General features: G+C 50.3%; 2 protein-coding genes across 4 annotated transcripts; both read left to right on the top strand.

The window, feature by feature from the left end:
- Positions 1 to 677: 677 nt before the first annotated feature.
- letm2 (leucine zipper-EF-hand containing transmembrane protein 2) lies at positions 678 to 11,367 on the top strand. Of its 2 annotated transcripts, none has more exons than XM_047015775.1 (11): positions 678 to 939; positions 1,809 to 1,877; positions 2,309 to 2,834; positions 4,881 to 5,024; positions 5,634 to 5,777; positions 6,710 to 6,913; positions 7,021 to 7,140; positions 7,311 to 7,430; positions 7,604 to 7,699; positions 7,803 to 7,871; positions 8,243 to 11,367. In XM_047015775.1, exons 2-11 carry the CDS (start codon positions 1,828 to 1,830, stop codon positions 8,294 to 8,296), a joined length of 1,527 nt encoding a protein of 508 aa, XP_046871731.1. In that variant the 5' UTR covers positions 678 to 939; positions 1,809 to 1,827; the 3' UTR covers positions 8,297 to 11,367. The 2 variants fall into 2 exon arrangements, with proteins under 2 accessions (XP_046871731.1, XP_046871730.1); XM_047015774.1 differs by having other exon boundaries at positions 692 to 776.
- Positions 11,368 to 11,937: 570 nt separating this feature from the next.
- LOC124463937 (protein C9orf135-like) lies at positions 11,938 to 16,399 on the top strand. Of its 2 annotated transcripts, XM_047015777.1 has the most exons (7): positions 11,938 to 12,343; positions 12,463 to 12,560; positions 12,647 to 12,761; positions 13,140 to 13,276; positions 13,514 to 13,579; positions 14,062 to 14,122; positions 15,194 to 16,399. In XM_047015777.1, the coding sequence occupies exons 2-7, from the start codon at positions 12,526 to 12,528 to the stop codon at positions 15,374 to 15,376; spliced, it is 597 nt and encodes a 198-aa protein (XP_046871733.1). In that variant the 5' UTR covers positions 11,938 to 12,343; positions 12,463 to 12,525; the 3' UTR covers positions 15,377 to 16,399. The 2 variants fall into 2 exon arrangements, with proteins under 2 accessions (XP_046871733.1, XP_046871732.1); XM_047015776.1 differs by having other exon boundaries at positions 11,938 to 12,560.
- The last annotated feature ends 342 nt before the right edge of the window (positions 16,400 to 16,741 follow it).

Here is a 16,741-nt window from a genome sequence, read left to right on the forward strand (position 1 = left end):
GATAATGCTAATTAGGCATATCAGTTGCATCTGCTTATTTGTAGGGTCAGTTTCAGTTGTTTCTCCGTGGTTGCAATTTTTTTGCATATTATCATGCTTGTGTGCACACCATCCAAGACCTAAGAGTCTAAGACCTTTCTAAGAATAAAAAAAAACTGTTACGTGTTACACTGTTACTACTTTATTTATTTTCGGTTTTGATTCTTAAACATAGCAACATGCTAATTGCTAACAAATAAAAAAACAATGTGGAAAGGAGGCATCTTAACTTGCGAAATATGTAAATCGCGGTGATGATGCAGCAAGGGGATGATGCACTAGGGCAGGGGTGTCGAACTCCGGTCCTCGAGGGCCGCTGTCCTGCATGTTTTAGATTTTTCCCTGCTCCAACACACCTGATTCAATTAAATGGTTTGTTATAACGACCCTTCATTCAAATCAGGTGAGCTGGATCAGGGAAACATCTAAAACATGCAGGACAGCGGCCCTCGAGGACCGGACTTCGACACCCCTGCACTAGGGTGTGATGCAGTACGGCTCCAAGGGGGTTCAGATTTCCTTAATGCTCCGTGGTCTGATTGGCTTTTACTGGAAGAAGTAGACCCCAGCCATTCGTGGCTAGACATGTCACTCAAAACGTGCCCATCCTCGCCTGATCATTTACGTCAACATCAGCCATGCTTGCGTGACCTTTTTCAGTGCAGCACTGAACGCTGTGCCGTCTGGGTGGATATAGTAAGGCACTGGAAAACACGACGATTCCGAAACGAACACAAGTAATACACCCTTCGTAAATGGGTTTATTATCACAACAGTCGTTGGTTTTCATCTCGCTTTTTCAATCAACCGACTACAGTGAATGGATTGTATCATTTTTTGCTCGCCAAACTGCCTTACGACGACCAGTCATTAACCCCAGCAGGACATTTGACGTTCGAGGTAGGGAGGCTGGACGGCAGCGTCATCAGACTTCCATTTTCAGCGTAGCAGCACGGCTAGGCTTCCTAGCAAGTGGCAAGCTAACAGTAACAGGCTGCCAAGGCCCAATGACTGTGGGCTAGCTTTACAATTTAGCTAGTATGTATTTGAGCAAACTTTCGGACTTAATTGAGACAACACATGCAATTTGACTGAAAATAACGCATTGTTAGTTTAGTGAGTTTGTTGTTGTCTTACATGATTGTTAGCTAGCTAGCTAACTAGTTGTTTAGTTCCATTTGTAAGTATTGTTAGCTAATAGCATTCCAGTGGTGCTGGCTAAAGTCGGGTACTCAAGGTAGCTAGCGCTAGCTTGTATTAATCCCTTGCAAGAATCAAATGTCAACAGAATGTTTTGAAGGCTAGATGGACGAAACGATCTAAATGGCTCTATCATTACGTTTGTATTGTTAACGCACACATCATTCATAGAGCTAGGCTATCTGCCGACTTTTGGTTAAGATGCCGGTGGTCGTTGGATTTGGGCACAAAGATAATTTGACAAAATTGCTAGACTGTCTGTATCCTATTTGTAGTTTACGCGTAATTGACTATACGTTTGCATGTAAAACAAGTGAAGTTAAATAAAGCCTTGACACTGTAAGCTCGATCATAACAGAAATGTACACGCTGTGCTATCGCAACTGTGGCTTGCATATCTGCTATTATGTAACTACGTCTGCCTTACTTGATTGATTTCCAACATGGAGTCAAGACTCCTAATATCAGAACTACAGGTGGGGCGCAACCTCTACCTCGCAATAAGTAGTTTAGAGCTATATCTTTTCCGTTGGATTTACGAAATATTTCCTCTTTTGTTTATCTTTCAGGAAGTCTCGGTCTGCCGTTATGATGGCAGTCTTCAGTCCGCAGGTGCTTATGGCTGTAACAAGATCAAGGTAAGATAGAAGTGAACGGATCACATGCAGCACACAAGCTACAACCACTGCAGCTTCTTTGAAAAGTAATTTTGTCCCATGGTCAGTTAGACAAATTACGTCCTAACTAAGTCCTCTGATAAAGTTAGTATTGTAAGCAGACTGTCGGCTCCTCGGTAAACGGACTATGCTGCTGTGTTTACACCATGTGGACTGCAACCGAGATTGTAACTCTGGACACATCACATGACCGAGATGTAAACAGTATTGGTGAATGAATCATATAAGGACATAAAAAAACAAAAGTAATTCAATATATAGAAAGTAGCTATAGACAAACTATATTAGCATTCTTTGAGCATGTAGGACTTTTTATACACACACTAATATACACCATATGAAATGACTGATAGGATATTGTCTCTGAGCAGTGTTTGGTTTATTTCTTGCAGGGGGTCTTATCTGCTGTCTAAACGGCACAGCTGCTGCCCCCTTCCCTCCACCGCCTACCTCCAGCTCCACCTGGACTCCCACACACGCCTATCCACCCCACCCCCTCTCAGACACTCCCGAGCTGGATACCCCCACTGCTCGCGGGCCCACGGACCCACCCGCCCCCACAGCACCTCCCTGCTGGCCAGATCGCTACACAGCAGCTGTGTCTGGCTCCAGGACACCAAACAGGACTCCCAGCCCCTTCCCGGTGCCACCCCAGCCCAGGATGACCCCCCCGGGGTTAAGAAAGACCCTGCTGCCCCTCCACCTCCATCCACCCCAACAGCAGCTGCCACAGCCGCATCGCTACCTCCGACCCAGGAGAGGGCGGTAGTGAGGAAGTCTGTCGGCCAGAGGATAGTGGACGAGATGAAACACTACTATAACGGCTTCCGACTCCTGGGGATCGACACCAACATCGCGGGGAGGATGGTGTGGAGACTGTTGCATGGACAGCTGCTCTCTCGCAGGGAGAGGAGACGGGTAAGAGTCCAGGGACGTGTGCAGACCTGGGGGTCGGCGTTGACGGGATGTCTGTTAGCGTTCAGAGGAGAGCGTCGGGTTCCGCCCCTGTCGTGCACGTAAACATTGATCAGAGGTTGTGAGGCGGGGTCTGACAGTTGAACTCTGGGACTGACGCACAGCGGTGTTCCTGCCCAGGGCGTCACCCGAGGCGAGGGAGGGTTTTCTGGATGTTGCCGTGCTGGCCTGTGACTGGCTGCACTGGCCCTGCAGGACATCCTTGCCTTAGTTTGTCCTTGTCCTATCCTCCCCTCCCGTGTCCTGCCCTGTCTAGTGCAGACCTACCCTGTCCCATTATGTCTTCTTTGGAAGGGTGAATTCCAGAGTTGGTGACGTTTCTATGACTCCCAGGGTTGTGCTACACGCTGACACGGAGTGGCGTGACCGTGACACAGGCTGGGGAATCCAGGTCAGGGGAGTAGGGTTTCACCAGGTTAGGATAGCATAGCACCGCACTGCACAGCATAGCATAGCATAGGAGGAACAGGGCATACACTTGTAAATCCTCTTCCACCTTTTCTGGTTGTATTCAGTTTGGGGCACTGAAAGAGCTTAAAGAGTAGGGGTGTAACGATACACTCAGCTCACAATTCAATACGTATCACAATACTGGGTGTACAATACAAGACGTATCACATTATTTTGAACATTTGAAAATAAACTGAAATTCACTTAACAGATTTATTTCCAAAACATTAAACATTTTAAATTATTTTCTTTGTTGTACATACATTTTAGTTAACTCCGTTCAAACGTTTTCTGTGAAAGCAATGAATGCATGCATGACGCAGGTGCAGCGTAGGTTGAGTGCTGGTAGCTCAACCCACAGGATAAAACGGACGTTTGCTGCTGCTGCTGCAAACCCTCCTAAAAACACTTAGTTGCCCGAGGTTCACATTCGAACGGAATGGCAAGTTGGAATGTTCAGAGCCCACAGGCACTGTGCGAGGTGTGCTCCAGCTGGTGATCTTTTGTAGTCGGGCACCATGCCCTCCTCACGCGCATGGCCTGGCAGCGTTACGTAACACACTGTTAGCAGATGATCTGAGTGCGAGGCGGGAGACTATCAAAATAAATAAATAAATGAACATGGAGTCTTTGTGCCACCAGGCACCTGAGAACTTAGTGGAATAATGCCTCTCGAATCATCTGATCTGGGTCGTGTACAGACCGGGGGAGGAAGAGAAAGCCCCCCCCCCCCCCCCCCCCCTCCCCTCCAATTGTAGAGGGTTTACTTAGTGACCCAATAAAGTGGCCCAGTAAAGGCATGGTCTTTTTGGGGGTTTTAGAGTTCCTGTAGTTAAACCCTTTTTGATCTCCCTGTAAGAAGGCCTTACAGGCGCACGGACAGTGAGAGAGTTGGGGCTGCTGTGGTTTCAGCCTCAGAGGAACCACCCTCCTTCATACAGGCCTGCATGCGCGTACGTCGTACTGCATACATACACGTTGAAGTGGATGTCCCGGGCGGTTGCCATGGGGCCCCAGCTGGTGTGAAGGTAGTGTATTCTACTGGACCAGGTCCACTGCCAGACCTGCTGTGATTGGACGGTCTTAACCCTGACCTCCTCGTTATGGGGATAGGAAGTCCGTGAGTGGACGCCTCCTAATGAAGGCTGATTGGTTGATTTGATTTTATGGAAGGATCTACCCTTAGTGAGTTAGTTTTTTTAGGCAGACACACAGGCAGATGGCAACGTACACACACACACACACAAAATGATCTGTCCTATGTGAATGCTATGGCAGGACTATACAGAGCTGCAGGGCTATTTTAAGAAGGGACTGGAAGTCCTCACGCGTGGGGCAGAGACAGTGGCTGACTCCCTGGGGTTTCCAGAGGGAGGCGGGGGTCACCCCTGGGGGACTGACTGCAGCCTGGGCCTGGGGCAGCCTGGACACCAGCGTCGTTCCACGCTGCTATAACCTCATCAGACAAGACTAAGGGCTGTTCCTCTAACTGTTCTCCTTTTACTCTCTCTCTCTCTCTCTCTCTCTCTCTGTCTCCAGTTGATGAGGACCTGTGCCGACCTGTTCCGCCTGGTCCCCTTCATCGTCTTCATCATCGTTCCCTTCATGGAGTTCCTGCTGCCCGTCTTCCTGAAGCTCTTCCCCGACATGCTGCCCTCCACCTTCGAGACGGAGGACAAGAAGGTGCCTCCCTCGCTCCCTTCACCTCCACCCCGCCGTCGACTCCACACCTCCTCCCCCCTCCCCCTCCACCTCCTGTTCTGCCCTGCCTGTTAAGATAGCAGCTGTGTTTAGATCTGGCTCTGCCTGGCTTCACATGGAGCCTGGCTACAGTACAGTGCTACGTCTGTGTACAGTATTGTACAGATCTGGATTAGCTGCTGCAGGCTTTCTTCCCTGCTGGAGGTCATGTGATGTAACGTCATGCCTTAGTTAAGAGGATCAGGGATTGTTCCAGTTGTTGACATGTACATTGAAGTAGCAGGGAGTCGGTCAGCCCCGGTGTTGTCATCTGCGAGCACCACGGCTGGCTGGCTCCTAGATATGCCCTCGTGCTCACACACACACACTCACACTCCTGTCAGAAAAAAAAAAAAAAAGGGATACAACGTTCCCCCCATGATCAGCCTGGTGGTTTGCTGGTGCGTCACAAAGACAGGAGAGGGGCGGGGGGGGGGGGGGGGGGGGGGGGGCGTCTCGACAGATGTCTAAAACCATGTCTCCCCCACCCACCCCTCTCCTCCTTCTCTCCCCTACCGTCTACCTGTCCCTCTCCTCCTCTCCCTCTCCCAGGAGGAGAAACAGAAGAAGGGTCTGGCTGCCAAGCTGGAGCTGGCCAAGTTCCTGCAGGAGACGATAGCAGAGCTGGCTCTCCGGAACAAGGCCAAGGCCCTGACGGAGGACGAGACCCAGCGCTTCTCCACATACGTGCAGAAGGTAAACGGGACGACGGGCCCGGGCACAACCGTGAGCCCGGGAACCCCCGGCTGTGATTTAAGACTTGTTTACGGTACACGGTCACCGCTGGGGCTGCGGTGTTTACAAAGACGCACGTCTTTACTTCCTAGTCAGACCGACAGACAGCCGGCCCGTCAGTCAGTCAGTCTGTCAGTCAGCAAGGTAAACATAGACAGGGTCAGAGGTCAGAGCCGAGCTCTGAAGTTTCTCTCTCCCCCCCCTCCCCTTTACCATTCCTGGGTTGTTAAGTGTCTGTTGCACGCTTGTGCTGCGCGCGCGTGTGTGCGTGCAAGGAGGCCTGCTATTGTGCAGTCTTAAAACTCTTATCTCTCACGTGTCGATCAGACGTGAATCACTCTACCCAGAAAACAGGGGAGTCAAAGGTTTCGCGCTCTCACAGACACACGCACCTTGATAGCAGTGAGACACAGAGGAGTCCAACCTCTGGGTCCAGCCATCAAGTGGTTTTAAACAGAGAACCATGTTTAAGTCTCCCAGACCCCTCCAGGTTTCTCTAGCGACGGTAGTGCAGTCTCCTTCCTGCCTCTCCTGGGTCTAGACCCACACTAGTGAGACTCAGACCACGTGTTTCTGTCTGGACCCAGAAGTACAAAAGAGTAGGAACCCAGCCCCATGTGATTCCTGTAAGCCAAAGCACCGAGTTTCACTCACAAACAGTCTAGTAGGTCCGTCATTTGAATGTATTTTTAAACTATATTTCCACTCAAGAAGTTGAAGCGCCACGTGACAAAGACTAGCCCAGCCAACGTGAACCCCCGAAGTCTGAACTTGGGCCCGACACGCGTTTTGTCCGACTGCTTCCTCCTCGCTGGGCCAGCTAGCGCCCCCCCCCCCTCTAACCCACACAGCTGACCCCGGGTCTTAACCCTGTAACCCCCGCCCCCCTCCAGGTACGTCACACGGGCGAGCAGCCCACCACCAAGGACATCGTGAAGTTCTCCAAGCTGTTTGAGGACGAGCTGACCCTGGAGCACCTGGAGCGCCCCCAGCTGGTGGCGCTGTGCAAGCTGCTGGAGCTGCAGCCCATCGGCACCAACAACCTGCTGAGGTTCCAGCTCATGATGCAGCTGCGCACCATCAAGGCCGACGACGAGGTGAAGGGGGGGACTGTGGGGGGGGTGGTTAGGGTGGCTGTGGGGGGGGGGGGGGTTCCTATTTTGGGTTGCTAACTGGGCTTGTTGTTGTCTCTCTCCCCCCCCAGATGATAGCTGGGGAGGGCGTGCCGGCCATGAGTGTGTCAGAGCTGCAGGCAGCCTGCCGTAGCAGAGGCATGAGGTCTCTGGGGCTCACCAGCGACCAGCTACGCCAGCAGCTGCAACAGGTACGCACGCACGCACACACATCTACGTCTCTCTCTCACTCTCTCTCTCTCTCACACACGTTCTCACTCTCAAACACACACACACACCTACTTCTCTCTCTCTCACACACGTTCTCACTCTCAAACACACACTTCTCTCTGTCTCACACACTATCTGTGTGTGTGTGTAGTGGCTGGACCTGCACCTGAAGGAGAACGTGCCTCCCTCCCTGCTCCTGCTCTCCAGAGCCATGTACCTGACCGACCTCAAACCCAAGCCCCCCATCATCCCGCCTGTCGCCAAGCTAGAGGTAACTGTCTCCCACACACACACACCTGCAAATACACACACTCACACACACTCTCAAACACCTGCAAATACAAACTCACTCCCAAACAAACCAAGAACATAAGAAACCCCTGTGACCTACATCCTTGCTCTAAGACGATCAAATCACCAGATTTCCGTGTGTGCGTGTTGTAGAAGTCTCCACCTCCTGTGGAGAACACTGAAGCAGTCCCTCCTTCAGTCTCAGCCGAGCTACTAGCCGACCCTGCTCTCATCATCAAGGACAGACCGGTACGTCATCTCTGTCTCTCTCACACACACACACACACCTACACACACTCCTCTGATGTGGCGTGGTAGACAGGTGTGTCATGCCTTGGTGTGTGTGTTTCAGATCGAGGAGTTGAAGGACAAGGCTCCTGTGCTCTCAGACAAGCCTCTGACCCCGGCGCAGGTCATCCAGGTCAGTCCCCCCCCCACCTGACCCTTTACTCTTCCCGTCATGTGGTCGCTGTCCCACGTAGGATTAGGTCTCCCTCGGATGTCATATCTCTGTGAACCTCTGGCCACTCGCGTGACATTCTTATCTCACACACACACAAACAGAGCCCCACAACAGCACTTAAGCTTTTGACGTTTCTAAATCTTTCAGTCGATGCAATAATACTTTTATCGATGCCCGTAACCCGCCCTGGAAACATATGGCAAATATACTCGCTTTGTAAATGAGGAGACACCTGGGCCTCGTATGTGTCGGCCTTGAGACCAGGGGCTCGAGCCAAGATAACGGCAGTACAACACGAAATGACTTTTGACCTTTACCCTCCCCCTAAGGCCAAGGCGGCAGAGATGACCCCGAAGAGCAAGATGACTGCAAACGGCGTGTGAGGAGGAGGAGGAGGAGGGAGAGAGAGAGAGAGAGGGACACGGGCTGGAGGTTAGAGGTCGGAGCCATCATCTGCTTCACTGCTTCTGCAAGACCAGAAGACTGAGGGAATCTCCCCCTCCCCCCTCTATTTCACCCCCCCAAAAGTGGTGATGTCAGACCAAGACCTGATTGTTATTGGTGCTAGACTTCTGGAAAATTCCCCCCCTAACAGTTTTTACTAGCCAGGACCATTCTCCCATCTCACCCCAGGACACACACCACCGTCCTCCCCTCGCCCTCCCCTTCCTCTCTCACTCCCCCTCGGTCTCCCCTCTCCTCCCCGTGTCCATCCAGGACCCCCCCCCCCAGCCACCGGCAGCTGGCTCCTCTCAGACACTCCATTCACTCAAACACCAGAGGCGGACAGGAAGTTCTCCACTCCTGACTCGGCTCCCTGCGACTGGGGGACTAAAACCTGCTTCATTCATCGACGTAACAGAGATTGGGTCGTTTCGAAGAACGCCTGGTCCTCTGGCTGGCTGGCCTGGACTCTTCCCCCCCCCCCCCCCCCCCCCCCCCCCCCCACACCCCCAATCCCACCCCCTTGTATATGTGTAAATATTGTGTAAAATGTTGTCTTGCTCAGGAGGCTGGCCCATCGCTGCTCTCTGCACTCTGCTATGCCACTCCCTCAAACTGTCCTGAGAGAGGGAAAAAAAGAGTTCTATGAACTTTGACCGTTCTGGTTATTTTTAATTATTATTATTATTTTTTAGTTGTCGCGTGTAAATACAAAGGCCGGACTCGGGCATCTCGCCCGTCGGGGTGAGGTGAACGCGTGCCGTCAGTCGGGGAGGACGCGACGCCTCAGCCGTAGACCCCGTCTGCCCCGTCTGTTCCCGGGGGAGGCAGCGGCAGACGCCCCTGCCTGGCTCTGAGGGGCGCCGTCCAGCAGGACCGTGTTCTGGGGCTAAACCCTCAACCTCCGTCCTCCTGAGCTGTCCTCAGATCCATCTCCGGGACTCTACCGCCTGCCGGAATCCCAGGGACTCCCGACATCCGGGGTGTAGATGGGGGGGGGGCAAACTGAGCATGTCGGCGTGAAATCCCTGACCCTGTAATGTGTCTCACCTCATCAGCTAACGACGTGCAGGTGCATGCCCGGCCTCTCAGACTGAATGAAGTGGCATTGTGTATTTAGAGGACTATGGATAGCAGATGAACACTAGTTGATTTGATCTGATTGTAAGAGAGCGCCCTCCCTACTCCTCCTGGAGGCACAGCGGAGACAGGCAAGGCGCGGCCAGGCAGACTGGAGCGCTGCGGTCGTGCTCAAACCTGCTGCGGTCGGTCAGGTCGACCGGGCTGGGAAAGCGCTCTGCTCGCGCCTCCTTGTAATCAATTGAACAGGAAATCTGTGTAAACATTTTTATTTTGTATTTGAGTATACAGTGGTTATATTGTGTTGATGCTAAAGTACTACTACTACTACCCTTGATTCATAGTAATCAAATCTGAGAGAGAAACTTGATGTTTTATTGCGTAATAATACTGGGTAATGTTTTATCCAGAACCTGTTATTACAACTTAAGGTAGTGAACAATCCGATGAGAGAGAAATTAAGTGTTAAATAATTTATTGGCACAAAAGTTTATCCTCAACCTTTGCCCCCCCCCCCCCCAAAAGTAACATCTTTATTAAAAATGTTCACGTGGTCTGAAAAGTTTAAATATATATGGAACCCCTTGTGTGACCACGAGATCTCAAACCTTTGCTACTTCGTCATAAGTTCACTACTATAACGACCTAGGATTTACCACAGGAACATGTGTGTGCATTAGATGCTTTTGTGTTTGGTTGTGCATGTTTGATTGATGATGCCTTAGCCTCTGGGACCCCCTCTCCCCCTACAGCATTTAACCAGGGGACATAAACAAAAGGAGGCCACTACTTTCTGTCAGTGGACCCTCAGCCCCTCTAATGAGCTTCGTACTTGTTGTGTGTTAGCATTAGCATGGCCCTGTTTCAGTGAAAGACTTGGTGGAAGCTGCTGCCATATTTCCTAATGCTGGGACGCTAATCATCACTCCTACAGGCTTCACATCTCTGCGAGGCTTCAGTCCTGCCTGGTTCAGATGCGAGTGCTCTGCCTGGTTCAGCTGCTAGCGCTCTGCCTGGTTCAGCTGCTAGTACTCTGCCTGGTTTAGATGCTAGTGCTCTGCCTGGCTTAGATGCTAGTGCTCTGCCTGGTTTAGATGCTAGCGCTCTGCCTGGTTCAGCTGCTAGCGCTCTGCCTGGTTTAGATGCTAGTGCTCTGTCTGGTTGAACTGCTAGTGCTCTGCCTGGTTCAGCTGCTAGTGCTCTGCCTGGTTCAGCTGCTAGTGCTCTGCCTGGTTTAACTGCTAGTGCGCTGCCTGGTTCAACTGCTAACACTTGTACATCTAGACATACCACACTCCACAGGTTTCCCATGCTACAGTTTATTTTTGATTTTAACTGATGGACCTTTTCATTTGATTTTTCCAACCAAAAATTTGTACTTGTCGTCGTTCAGGGTGTTGTGTCTGCGAGGCGCTTTTACCTCATCTGTGTGTGGAATGTCTCTTGTCTCCTGTCCCCCACCCCCTGTTCAAAGACAGAATCTCTACCCCCCTCTCGTCCCTTTCCCCTCGCCCCTCATGACCACCCGGGGCCGGGGTGGAAGACGTCACCTCCTCCGCGGCCTTTTCACGTTACAAAAGGAAAGTGAGGGAAGCAAAAGTGTGACACGAACGGGTTATGCACGAAAACAAATGAAAATTAGAGCGTGAAAGCATTGTGACTCGCATGTTTGAATGCCCAGCCCAGCCTTTGAACCGGCCCCTCTTTGGAAAATACAAAGTATTGGAAATGGAATGGTTGAACAGCAGAATGGAACTGTTGGGCGCTGCCGCTTGGTACACAGTTACCGGCATGGTGTGTGGGGGGTTCTGTCTGGTTTTGGGGTTGAAATTGTGGGGGAACTCTAGCTGACCTAGAACGTCCAGATCTTCATAAAGAGTTTAACAAGGATCATGTAAACTGAATAAAGGCCCTTCGGACATGGAGATGGCAGTTGTTGTTGTTTGTGTGTTGCTCCTCTTCGTGGCTGGGGGAGGAGTTGAGTCCACAGGAGAGCCCCCCCGCCGATGTCGGGTGACCCAGTCCGTCCAAGGTGACCCAGTCGGCCCAAGGAGACACCTGTTACCTGCCCAGCAGACCCCCCCCAGATCAGGCGGGTTGGTCAGGTGAAGTCAGGTGATTAGGCAACAGTGTTTCCACGACAGAGAGGGATCCCTGGGATCGTCGGGTATCTAATGCATCTCAATGGTGACTCACCGTACTGCTGCCGTCTGTCTCTCCTCGACAAGTGCTCTTGTTATTGTACTGTACACTGTGTCTGCTGCTGCGCTCTGGGGCTAGTTCATCCATGTTACCGTGACTAAGGGCCTACCAGCTTTCCTGTCAATCTACTTACAGTACACTGAACTGGAGGTCAGTGAGCCAGTTATTGTGCCCTGCTTCCAGAAGTCCATCTTCGTGATCATGTATGCAAAGGCTGCATTATCACTGTATGTCTCATGGTGTTTTGGAAGAGGGCGAATTGTTAAACCATGTAAATGCATTTATTAAATAGACCTTTGAGCTTGTGTCCTGTTGTCCTTGTGGTCCGTGTGACAGACATGTGCTTTCAGTGTTGGGGGACACAGCCTCAGAGAAGGCCACGAGAAATGCTGTCACAGAAAATAAATGGAAGACATTTTGGGAGAAGTGAGGGATCACACCCAGAAACTTAAGGTCCATTGTGTAGCAGATATTTTCCAACTGTTTATTATATGTTTTAAACAACAAAACTTTGCTCCTATTTATGTTTTATTTGTGACGTGGCTCTTATTAGCTAGTTTGGGTCACCTGGTTTCCAGCGATCAAGCTCACCATGGTAACCGTTTGCGCGAACATTCTCAAGTGTCGAATTAAAGCATTGTTGATGTAACAATGTAGTAGTTTTCAACATTCCATTCCTATAACATCAAGGCAATGTTTATCTCGTGAGTATAGTAAAACATTTGGGTATTCACGTTACAAACAATCTACGACGTCATAATGTGGAGTTTTGACGCCACTTCACGAATTAAATGTAATGTGGAAGTTTCTTTTCATGCTATAGATAGGCTTTTGTTCGTACCCGGTGGTTTTGTCGTTCATCGATCTGCCGTCTCTCACGTCTAAAATGTCTTACAGCAGACGCACCCTCATTTCGGACTGGTGAGTAGCTTCTTCTGACATAATCTGTCTGAAGTCGGGCGCTGCCTGTTGGCAACGATCCATAAAATGTTTACAACTGTTTCCAGGCATAAGCACAGGGAAGCGGAACCCAAAGACTATGACTTCACGCAGTGTCCTGCTGGACAGATAAAAACCCTCAGCAAATCCACATACAAACACCTTGGAACCATGATGGATGCGGTGAGTAGGCTGACTTCTGATCTTCTCCAACCTGTCCAACAGCCTTCATGAACAACGTGTCTGTCTAAAGGAGTTTGATGAAGTACCAGACACAGAGCAAACATTTACGTGTGTGTGAGAGAGTGTGTGAGTGAGCGTGTGTGAGTATGTATGACTGTGTGTGTGAGAGTGTGTTAGTATGTATGACTGTGTGTGGAACTGTGTAGGACTAAGCACGTGTGCAGGTGAGTCAGTGTGTGTTCATAGTGCAATATACAGCACTATATACACAAGTGAAAGTCCATGTGCAATCTATCCCCTAAACATCCGTCCCAGAGCAAGGCTGGGGACTGCAGCATCTTCACAGCCCTCCCCTCCCTCCCCCCTCCCTCTCTGCAGGACTGGACCACCAGCACCGGGGCCCAGATGGCCCAGAGCCCCCTGGAGGAGAAGAACCAGGCCAGGGGAAGCCCCAGGTCCATGGTCACAGCCGAGCACTTCCAGTCTGCACACTTTAACATGCGGACTCTGCCCAGGTGAGACAGCCTGAGAGACCTGCTACACCTGCTAACTCTGCTGGCGCATCACCACCACAGGGGAAGTCTACGGGAGTCATATGTTGGGTGTCTGGGTTGACATGAAATGAATGTGGTGGATCCCCTTTGAGGTGGCCAATGAGAGAGGGCGGGGGGCGGAGCCTGTGAGTTGTTTACTTTGTTTCATTTGTAATGTTATTTTGTTATACTGCAGTATATTGTCTGGTTTTATCACAGCAAGGATGCAGCTGGGCTGGTGACCAATGACGTTCTGCCACGTCATCCCCCTGGCCATAATCAGATGTAAGACACTGTTTTATTTCTACTTGAATAGGATTTCTACTGCAAAAGTGTTCTTCTCTCTGAACTACTCAGTTGTGTCACCATCTATCACCAGAAGGGGGCGCAAGACAGCTGTATAATACATGAACTTCCTCAAATGCCTATTACTAAAGGATGTAGCCTAGGTTATTACTTAATTGCACTCACTTAGGATGCCCACGTTTAATCTGCAAGCACGACATTGAAGGGAAATTTGTGTTTAATTGCCCAGATTGTTTGTGCATGTGTGAAAGCGTTCCACACCCTCTATAGACTAGTCTGGAGAGCTGTCACAATTCAACCTTAATTAAGCACACCTGATTCTAATGATGAGCTCGTTAACCAGCTGAATGGGGAGGGTCGCTTGTCCAGGACAGAGGTGGATATTCCTGCTCCTGTGGTATTTGAGGCAGTAACTCGTGCTGTCGGGTGAGTTTGTTTTAACCTCCTGTCCCTCCCTCCAGTGAGCTGGTCTCCACATATAACGTGGATTACCTGCCCCCGTATGGCGCCATTAAGGAGGAGGTGAGTGGGGACCAACAAATAATAACAGATACTGTAATCACATCAAGATAGTAAACAGACGATTATTTATAAATTGAATGTAATACATCATGAATATGATTTGGGGGGTTTCATAATGAATGAGGATTGGTCTGATCAGAGTTTGCTTCCTCCACTCATCTCTGTGTGTCGTACTCCTTCCTTTTATACAAATATATTTATGTCTAATGAGGGTTGATGTGAGTCAAATCTGACAGAATCTCTGACAGGTTGGTCCTCACCTTTCAGTGGGTTTTAGAGGAGTCGTAAGACCAGGGGGGTTCACAGAGCAGATGAAACCAAACGAAGAAAGAGTACCGGCCCATCATTTGTTATGTCATCAAACATCTTGACATTCTGGAAACACAAGCAATATCTCGCGCTTTAATCAGTAGCAGGGTTGTTAGCTCAGTGTATTTTTGGGGTTGTTTCATTTTTGACCCCCTCCTTCTCGTAAGTGCTAACAGATGTTTAATATGATGGCTAATTCCCCCCAGTATGCAGAGCTGAGGTCCTCATCCCTGATTCATCCCTCTGGCCTGCAAACGCTTCACATCCAACGGTTTCAATCCCCCCCACCCCCACCCCCGAAAAGAACAAGTCACATTTCCTCTTTGAAACAGGAAATAAAAAGAGATGTATTGTGGGTGAATGGGTTCCCAATGTGATGTGTCGTGACGAGGCAGGACTTGCTGAACTCTTGTGGCCTGTATTTTATAGGATGGCTTTTTTAGGACATCTGTGATGCAATCTCAGCCACATCCACAGAAAACACCTGTTCAGACTACTGATCTTATACGCAGATGCAGAGTTCCAGATTCTCTGTGTTCCTCCAGTTAGGAGAAAACGAGATAAAAACGTAGAGATAGCCTTTACGATGGGTTTGGTTTCCCTCGGTAAGGACAGAAAGACCCGTCATGTTTTGACGTTTTTATCATGGCTCATCCCTTGTTGACCCAATCGCGTGAATCCACATCCAAAAACATTGTACAGGCCTCGTGGGATTCACGTTGCCCTTCCTGTTTCTGTCTGGGCCCTGCTGTTCTTCTCCAGGTGAGCGTGGAACGCCAGGCGGAGGAGACGCCCGACTTCCGGAGGCGCCAGTCTCAGTTCACAGACACGGCTGACTACCGCCGCGCCGGACGCAACACCTGGCAGGAGGAGAGCGGCGTCTACCTTTCGCCGGGCTCCAGGAGCGGTGTCCACACCAGGCCCACCAACCCCTTCTTACCCTAGATCCCCCCTCCCTTCCTGGGGCACCACGGCATGCAGGCACCCTGACTCCGTTGTGACGAACCACAGCTAGCTTTGAACACTCTAAGATCGTCGTACTTCCTAGTTCTACCGCCCCTGTCTTCCTCCTTGGGCGGCTATTCTTCTTCTGCATAAATAAACATTTCATCACAGGTTGTTTGAGGAGGATCGTTGTTTTCATTTCGGCCGAGTCAGCGGATGTCAACGCACAGCTAGCTCGCTAGGCTACGTGTTTGTGCTCTGTTCCTCGGCGTTCAATGAAGTGTTTCAACATCTGCTTTCTTTCTCTCTCTCCGTGTCTTTCTCGGCCTCGCTCTGTCCCCCGTCCTCGCCCTGTGACCCTCAGGATGTGCTTGCACTGGACCGTCTCCTCCCGTCTCCTACGGTGGTTCCTTATCCGTTTGTTTTTCTGGGTCTTTCCACAAGGATCGTTCCGTCATTTCGTTGTTGGGATGTCCCTCCACGGCGGTGAGACGATGTTCGTTCCCACCACAGGCTTCAGTCTTTCCTCACACTCATCCAGGACCAGGTTCCTTCTCGTTGAGTTATTGTACCAAGACCACAGGCCACTATTTTCTGACCCGCGCTCCCACCTGGACTGTAGCTAACCTTCTGGTGACCCTTGTGATAGGTGTGTGTGTGTTTGTTCGCGTGTGTGGGTGTGTGGGGCATGCTGTGTAGGCACATTCCCAAACATAACATTGTAAGTCCAGTCATATTTTGGAAATCCTCCTACATTTCCTGTGTGCTTAAGTGTCCTTAAACCTACACATGGTGTAATACACCAGGCTGGTGGAACAGTCTAGATCTATGTACCAGAGGAGTGTGTGTGTGGGCGTTTTTGTGTGTGTGTATCCATGTGTCGAGTGACTGCACATGCACACACGTCCTGTACTCTCCTTCTGCACACACACACACACACCTGTACATTTCCAATACACACATATTCTAACACACGTAACTTTTTAATTTCTTTATCTTTAATCATTTATTATAAAGAATAGCAGTGACACTCCCTCAAAGTCGTTTTTTTGTATTGCTTTCTCGGCCATGCCTGTGCATCTCTGAGTCATCATCCCATCCATGTGTATTTGTGGGGCTGACATGCTAAAATGAGAGGGCTGGCAAGCAACACACAGGCGGAGAAATCCACAAAAACCTCCCTCAGCCTGACACAAACACATGACACTGTGCAGACAGGTTCGTAGGGTGCCTCAATCTGCTCACACTGAACAAGGTGCAGGATGGTGGCTGCATGCTGCAGGATGGTGGCTGCAGGCTAGTGGCTGCATGCTGCAGGATGGTAAGAAGCGAGGTGGAGGTCTACCCAACAGCAGGGGTGGCTGA

The sequence above is a fragment of the Hypomesus transpacificus genome, unplaced genomic scaffold (genome assembly GCF_021917145.1).
Source record: "Hypomesus transpacificus isolate Combined female unplaced genomic scaffold, fHypTra1 scaffold_31, whole genome shotgun sequence".
Lineage (NCBI taxonomy): Eukaryota > Metazoa > Chordata > Actinopteri > Osmeriformes > Osmeridae > Hypomesus > Hypomesus transpacificus.

Bases quoted from the DNA above. Each gene is read 5' to 3' on its own strand.
- letm2 (XM_047015775.1), top strand. From the start codon at position 1,828: ATGATGGCAGTCTTCAGTCCGCAGGTGCTTATGGCTGTAACAAGATCA. The intron at 6,914-7,020 runs GTGAAGGGGGGG...CTCCCCCCCCAG, and splicing joins CCATCAAGGCCGACGACGAG to ATGATAGCTGGGGAGGGCGT. The intron at 7,872-8,242 runs GTCAGTCCCCCC...CCTCCCCCTAAG, and splicing joins CCCCGGCGCAGGTCATCCAG to GCCAAGGCGGCAGAGATGAC.
- LOC124463937 (XM_047015776.1), top strand. From the start codon at position 12,526: ATGTCTTACAGCAGACGCACCCTCATTTCGGACTG. The intron at 12,561-12,646 runs GTGAGTAGCTTC...AACTGTTTCCAG, and splicing joins CGCACCCTCATTTCGGACTG to GCATAAGCACAGGGAAGCGG. The intron at 12,762-13,139 runs GTGAGTAGGCTG...CCCTCTCTGCAG, and splicing joins TTGGAACCATGATGGATGCG to GACTGGACCACCAGCACCGG.